The sequence below is a fragment of the Mesitornis unicolor genome, unplaced genomic scaffold (genome assembly GCF_000695765.1).
Source record: "Mesitornis unicolor isolate BGI_N332 unplaced genomic scaffold, ASM69576v1 scaffold37957, whole genome shotgun sequence".
Lineage (NCBI taxonomy): Eukaryota > Metazoa > Chordata > Aves > Mesitornithiformes > Mesitornithidae > Mesitornis > Mesitornis unicolor.
The window spans coordinates 1-8,068 of NW_010196406.1; the positions used below are offsets into that span (position 1 = coordinate 1).

At 41.6% G+C, this 8,068-nt stretch overlaps 1 protein-coding gene across 1 annotated transcript; it reads left to right on the plus strand.

Annotated features, from left to right (window-relative positions):
• Positions 1 to 140: 140 nt before the first annotated feature.
• LOC104535445 (serine/threonine-protein kinase pim-3) lies at positions 141 to 2,867 on the plus strand (the record flags this gene model as incomplete). Its single annotated transcript, XM_010188462.1, has 3 exons — positions 141 to 564; positions 1,854 to 2,030; positions 2,167 to 2,867. Coding segments are annotated over 3 exons (786 nt in total), but the record flags the coding sequence as incomplete, so codon positions are not given.
• Between the last annotated feature and the right edge of the window lie 5,201 nt (positions 2,868 to 8,068).

Sequence of the window (8,068 nt, forward strand, 5' to 3'; positions counted from 1 at the left end):
GGGGGAATTTGGCGGGGGTTCGCCGCCGCAGCGCCGCGCCCGCCCCTCGGACTGCGGCAGCGGCGAAGGGGGCCCGCCGGCCGCGCCCTCTTCTCCCCGCCCTTCATTCCCTCCGTTCCTCCCTTCCTCCCTCCCCTCAGCGCGGGGGCACCCCGGGCCGTGCCGCCCCCCCGCTGACCCGCACCCCCTTCCCTGCCCAGAGCGGTGTAATGGTGCCCCTGGAGATCGTCCTCCTGAAGAAGGTGGGCTCCGGCTTCAGAGGAGTCATCAAGCTGCTGGACTGGTATGAGCGGCCCGACGGCTACCTGATCATCATGGAGCGGCCCGAACTGGTGAAAGACCTCTTCGACTTCATTACAGAGAAGGGTGCCCTGGACGAGGAGACGGCCCGTGGGTTCTTCCGGCAGGTGCTGGAGGCCATACGCCACTGCTACGGGTGCGGCGTAGTGCATCGGGACATTAAGGATGAGAACCTGCTGGTTGATCTCAGGACAGGCGAGCTGAAACTGATCGACTTCGGCTCAGGGGCCCTCCTCAAGGACACAGTCTATACCGATTTTGATGGTATGTGTCTGCCCCATGCCCAGGGCAGCTTGGCTGTGCTGACTTTGGTCAGACCCCTGCACCCCTCCCAGGGTGATGCCCTCCCTCCCTGTAGCTGCTGCTTGTCATGTTTCTGATGCCTGGCAGTTGTGAGCAGTGCCTGTGACGCAGGGGTTCATATCAGGTCTATCAGTAATGGAAACCTTTGGACCCGGAGCAGCTTAGGGGTGTTCAGTTGCGTAGGAAAGAAGCGATTCCAGGCAGTGACGCAGCAGTTTATATTTCCCTGTCTTGGAAAAAGTGTTGCCTTTCTCTTTTCCTACAGGGTAATCTGTTTACATGGAGACTTTGTCAGTGTCGGATGTTTCCATGTGTGGATACGCAGTTTTTATATGCAGTGCTTTCTTTTAACTTGAAGCAGTAGCTCCCCCCCTCCCTTTCTGCCTGTGTCCTGGAAATCCCGCATTGCAGATTTTAAAGCGATGGGGATGAATATGCTCCCTCAACATGACTTGAAACCAGCTTTGGGGCCGAGCTTGGCGTTTTAGGGATGGGAAAGATGAAAATAATCCTGAATGTGACAGGAGGGAGCATTTCCCCCTGCTCTTTGAGTGTGACTGATGTGATGGGGGCACTTCCCTCCACCCCCCTCCAGCTGCCGCACTCACATCTGTTTGTTGTGAAACCCGAAGCCCTGCCACACGTGACCTTGCATCACGAATTCCCCGTTTTGTTTGGTATCCAAGGAGCCCGAGGGCACCCAAGGGGGGAGGATTGGGAAAGCTGCCGCGGCACAGCCCGCGGGGGGGAGGCGAAGGGAGGCGCAGGGAGCCTTAAAAACACAGAAATGGTAATCGGCCCTGTTTTGTTTACTGCCTTGCGGGATTGGATCAGGCGGTTTAGCAGGCACACGGCGGGCAGACCTGAGCTTCACCTTTTTGCCGCCCTCCCATCTCCTCCCCGCCAGCCCCCTTTGTCCTTTTGTGTCTATTTTTGGTGTGATGCTGCAGACGCCACGTGGTCAGTGAAAGGGAGCTTGCCTGCGTAAACAGTCAGCTGATGGGCGCTGTTATTCCCTGGGACACCAAAGAGTGCAACCGGATGGGCTAAGTCTGTTGATGGTGTAACCCCGCAGATGACCTGAAATTACACTGCTAATGGCTTTGGCCCACAAGAAATTGAAAGCTTTTGTTTTTAAGTCCCTGAATTACCAGTTCATGAATCTAATCTAGCTCTATAAGAATAAATTGAACAATGGGGAAACATGCTAAACCTTGACTTTAATTTTTTTCTTTTTTTTATGCTTTTAGGAACAAGAGTGTACAGCCCTCCAGAGTGGATCAGATACCACAGATACCATGGGAGGTCAGCAACAGTATGGTCTCTGGGAGTTCTTCTGTATGATATGGTTTGTGGAGACATCCCTTTTGAGCAAGACGAAGAAATCTTGAGGGGACGATTATACTTCAGGAGAAGAATTTCGCCTGGTGAGTTGTACTGGGGTCAAATGGGGGCTCTTGTTTTTAATCTGTACGCATCAGTTTGTACATGTAGGGGTTTTTTGTATTCAAGGTTGTCTTTTTATTTTCTCAGTCTAAAATTGCTTTTTTGTTCTTGTTACAGAATGCCAACAGCTGATCAAATGGTGCCTTTCACTGAGGCCTTCAGACAGACCAACACTTGAGCAAATCTTTGACCATCAATGGATGCACAAATCTGAAGTAGTGAAGTCTGAGGACTGTAACATAAGGCTACGGACCCTTGATACTGATGTATCTAGCACAAGTTCAAGTAATGAAAGTCTGTGATTTACTAAAGACTTCGCACTGGGAGGGGAGCTACAAACAGACCACAGTGCTGCTGCCAATACGTAGGAGGGGCTAGAAAAATGCATTCATTATTCTGTAGTTGAATCTTTGTCTGAGGAACTTGATTTTATTTTCCCCCTTTGCTGGTTTCTGCTTTGGAATGAGAGATTTCCTTTGGAAACGCTGATGTTTGGGAGTTGCAGGCCAGTACTTAGTCAAAGACTGACCTTATTAAGAAAGCAGTGACCTCTTGAATACATGGTAAACTTTTTTGCTCTCATAGAGCCTGGACTAGATTTTATTTGCTTTTGAGTGCCTTTTTGAAAGCTGCTTCAGTGGGACTTTCTTTTTTTGAGCTGTGTATGTCCAAAGAAGATCCAGTTCATTATAGGATTCTGCTCCCTTTAGACTCAGTGCTGGAGGAAGCAGCTCCTATGATGCATTGGAGAACATGTTCGGTGATTGAATGAAGTAGTCCCATCCACTGGTGATGGAATACTTGAACACAGACATTTCACTCCTGCCCCCTGGCCCTTTCCAAATCCAACCCACCTCTGCTGCTCAAAATATTTCCTATAGCCTGCACAAAAATATGAACAGGTATATCGGCTTTTTTCTCAGAAACATTTATTCATGTTTCCTTTTATCATCTCTACCACTGGGCATGAGAAGCCCCTTTCTCAACTCCTCCCGGCCTTTTGTCACCTTGCGAGTCTTAAAGTATGTATGGGCATGTTGAATGCACAATCAATGCAATATTCAAGGACTTTACTTTTTTTTCCATACCTGTATAATGTGTTTATGTAAACTTGGTTTTTCCCATGTACTATACAGTTATTTATTGTTTGGAGTTTAGAAGACCTCCCACAGGTTTCAGCTGTGGCTATTTATTTGGTTAATTTATTTGGTTAGAGTTATTCAACACTGTGCTTTCCCCTCCTCCCCATGGGAATTCTGTTGGTTTGCCCATGGCACTTTTTTTTTCCTGCATTCCTGTCAACTCTTGTTTAAAGAAAAAAAATCCAGACAAAAAAAAAGAATTTTCTGACCTTATCAATTTTTGTTGGAAGATGGAAAATTGTTGTATAAAGCCTAATTTAAGGGAAATAGAATGAATTTTTAAAGTTAGTCAGTATGCCTTCTGTCTGGTATTATTGTACCAGAAATGTAAAGTAATGCTGTTTGGAAGGGTTTTAAATTATTGACATTGTACAGTCTCCGTGCATTGGCTCTGGAAGGTAGAGTGGCAGAGTCATAAACCTTAATTTATTTTAATAGCTGTGTTTCTGTGATCTGGTTGCATTTATGCAGCTTGGATTTGGATTTTTTTTCTTCTGTTTAACAGTGTGAAATGTATGGAGATCATATTTTTTATACAGGTATTTCAATTAAACTTTTTTTGTATATAACAGTTCTGTGTTTGTGTGCTCACTTTTATCTTCACTGTCACTCGTGATGCCAGCTGGGCAACATAGATTCTGTTACTTTCTCCAGCTTCTGAAGGGCCAACAGCAGTTGACCCAAAGTTAATGGGTCTGTGCCATTAAGCAGTGACCAGTTTGGAAGAATTAAGCAATTCCTCGTCTTGACTATATCTACTTCTCATCACTATTTGATGTTCAACTGGAGAAGGTGTAAAATACAGAACACTGATGGGCTGCATAGAAGGGAACTGGCCAGTAATTGTGGAGTTTTTAAACACCAAATAATTGAAATACTACTGTACTCATTCTCCTTAAGTATAACAAGGAAGGATTTTTGTAGTCACTGGTGGTTACTGTTTTCATAGCTGACATGTTTAGTTTCTGTTACATTCAGTTTCCTTCCTCTTGCTTACCACCTTCTTCCCAGGGGTGGAAGGGGATTTCCTGCCCTTACAGGAAAGAGACAGCATTCTTGGAGAGCGTGGTGCCTGTTTTCCTTCAACTCCCTGAGACTGTCAAATAAGACTGGTGTGTCACTTCATCAAGGACTGGGGAACATGTGCCATTCCCATCTATCACAAAGGGCAAGAGAAATGTCCTCAGCTTTCATCTTGGTGTGTTAGGAGTCAAGTCCTGCAAATTAATGTGTTCACCCTAGTTTCTCTGCAGCTAGAGACTGACCTGACTTGGTCTTTTTGCGGGGGTGGTAGTGATTACTAGGTTTAACTACCACAGAGGGGTCTACAAGGTACATTTAAGGATGTGTTCAGTCATTAAAGGTGCTTTGTTGCAGTCACAGTAAAGGCTTGCCTTGGAATCTGTTGTTTTTATGTTATTTCCCCTTCTGAAGATCTTTCTGCCAGCTCATCTACTATTATTTTGGTTCTCTGTGGGGAATATCTCACTTGCTGACATCACATCAAGCTCCTGATGCTAACTAGTTTAGACATAAAATGCCACTGAATAGCAGGAGGTAAAGCAGAAGGGGAAAGACCATTTTTGTGTGTGCAGTTTTCTGATGACATGAGGGGGAAGGTGTGTAGTGTTTTCTTGGGCATAAAAAGAAACTTCAAATGACTCGTCAGAGAAAAAAATAGACAAAACAATTACAGTTATGTCTTTCAATTTGCATGTTTTCTGGTTTTGTTCTCTTTTAATTTCTGACTAGTTTCTCCAGTTTCTAATCAAAATCTGTATGTATGCTAAACCTAGTCTCTGGGAAACACATATACATGAAAATGCCTGTTGTTGGAATTATATTCACACAAAAGATTTTACAGTTCTGTATCAATCAGTCATGTTCTAAGGATGCAAAAAAGTGAAATTTGGGAGTTTTAATTTATTATCTTTTTTGCTTAAGAGGAGGGACTCAAATAAGCTACAGGAGAGATGGTCCCAGTGCCTGATGCAGTCCTTTAGGGAAGCATGTTTCTAACCACAAGTAGTCCCTGGAGAAATTCCAGTATCTGATGATAATTAACATCTTCCACTCCAGTGGCTTTGCATGCTCGCAGCTGTTGAGAGGAGTGGTAGTGGGGTTGTACGGGTGAGCTTCAAAGGGCTACCAGAAAAGCGATTCTAAAAATACGTTTGTAAAGCTATTGTTGATTGCTGAATTAGGGACTTTCAACATTTCCACAGGAGTGTATGTTACTTTCCTTAGCTTCATAGAGAAATGCTGTTGAAGCGGTCTGTTCTGCAACATAAAAACTAGGTTTTCACCTTTTGCTACTGTGGCAAAATGCATTAAAAGGATAAAGGTCAAAAGGACACGGGTGCCAGTGCTGACTCCCCTCTGGGATTAGCTCAACATAAAAGGTACACTTTCAGCGCTGCACAGGCAGCTTTAGTTGTGAAACTCCCCTCTGCACTAATAGAAGCCACGTGGCTGAAACACCATATACTGAAAGTAATGATTTGTAAAAATAGCTTTTCATTACAGTTGAAAGTTGGAAAATGATGTGTTAATATAGTTCCATTAGCTGAGTGTTACTGTCAAAATGAGCAAGTAGGTGACAGCTCTCGGTTTCTCCTGTGCTTCTATCTGTTATTTTTATATCATTAAATGTTACTTCTCTAGGATCCTCCTCTTCATACTCCTTTCACACTACGTTGGTTTTCAACAGCACAAAGCCTGAAAAGCAGAATTTTGCAGATCATTCAAAGTACTGCCATCTAAATCACAGCCTGTTTTAACCTTGACAAGTTGATTTAGCTAGGATCATACCTATGCATATATGTATGCTACTGGCTTCATAACAGGTATTTCAAATACAATCTACTGCTGAAAGATCTTTAATAGTATATTATTTTGTGTAATTTATCTCCTTAAAAAAACCCCTCATTCTCCTGTGTGCATAAGCATACACTTGCTTATTTATTTCTTTTTTAGCTAACTAAGCTTGTATTTACTGAAGCAACCAAATAACAGCCCTTTGAACAAAACTATCAAAAGGATGTTAGAAAGATTGACGAGGGTGTGTTCTCTCCAGACACTTATGGTTCTCTTTCAGTGGTTTACTGACCTCTGTTGGTGAAATTAAAGTATATGCTCCAAAAATAATGATGCATAAATTGGTAAAAGATTTTAAAACATTGCTGACTGATATTTTTAGATATGGAAGAGTATGGCTTATACTTAAATATCCCACAATATTTGAAAAAGCTACTATTACAAAAAGGAAAAAAAAAGAAAGAAAGAAAAAGATAGGATACTACAAATATGAAAATATCTTTTTAGTAAAAGTGAGAGAGGGGAGTACAAATTCCAAAGGTTGTCCACTGGATCTGCAGTTACAGAAGTAACATGCCTAGTGAGCCCCTGATCACTTACATGATGTTTGGCATGAGCATTTATGAGCATATTAGCCCTCATTCTTCCACTTCATTTCAGCCACGATGAGAAGCACTTGTCTTCTGGCATACAGATGGGCAATGACTCTCAGTGGTGTAACTAGATAACAGAACACTGTGGCCCGAGCAGCTTATTATTAGGGGATTTATTTCTACTAACAGCGGTGATGCTAGTGTTAGTGGCAGAAGTCAAGATGGTTGCATTTTAATTTCATTGCAAAACACAGATTTTCTGATATTGTTGTACTGAAGTTTGCTATGCTTGTAAATTTGCAATTGCTTAGTTTCATGGTCATCTGTGATTTAAAAATTTAATACCTTTTTTGCCTAAGGGATTCCTTCAGATAGCTGATATACCACAGACATATTAAGCATTGGTTATATTGCAGAACTGCTTAACAAAGTGATAAGGAGGACAGAAAACCATACAGCTAAAATTAAATTTAAATCCATATTTCAACAGGATTCCTAAATAATTTCAGAGAACTTTTGTCTCAAAACTGGTGGATTCAAGTGGATAAATAAAAAATGTGAGCATAGAGACACATCAGTCTTTATTTTTGCTGAAGGGAAGTTATACTAGAGAACCCCCAGACTGGGGTCTAGCTCAAGGCAAAATGAGGAACAGTAACATAAATCCATTAAATTAGTGTGGAGATTTTCTAAGATCGCAATCTCACTCCTTCTGTTCTAACAAATTTAAAAGGTATTTAATCTTTTGTGTCCTTTGCTACTCATAATCTTACTATTATTTGTGATATGGCCTGGCACAATCAAGTTTTAAGAACTGTTACATGGTTTTCAAATAGCTGTTAAAATTTACATATTTATATCTCAGATGCTAGGATTTTCTTTTCCTTAAAAATGACATGAAGGAAATTACTTGCCTATGGAAACATTATGCTTACATAATAATATAAATTCAATATAGGTCTCAGATTAGCTGTGTTTAAATTTTAATTAATACGGTCTTAGTAAGAATGTTATCTATTATAGCTAATACTCTGCTAATTGACTACACAAACCGTTATGTAAGAAGCTGCTTGTACTAGTCCAATAAGAGAATTAGTGAGACGCATACTTTAACTTGCACTCTTTCTCAGGTAAGCCTGTGTTAAACCTTGAAATTACATTTAAGCCATAGGCAACAGAGCATTTTGTGTATCAATATACCTCTTCGTTTATTATTAATGACTCAACAACCACTTTAACTCTCCAGTTGGGAGTAATGACAGATTACAGAAAATTATACTGAAAACTGAAGGGTATTTTTCTCCATTCTGTGCAGAAGTCTGAAAAAAAAAAGTGAATCATTGTCTATGTAATAGTTGGTTATTTTTGTATACGTGTTCTACTGGAAAAAAATGCTGTTTTGTTGAAATAAAAATTTTTGTTTGCAACACCTATTTTGGTAATTATGAATGGTCTGGTTTCAGGTTT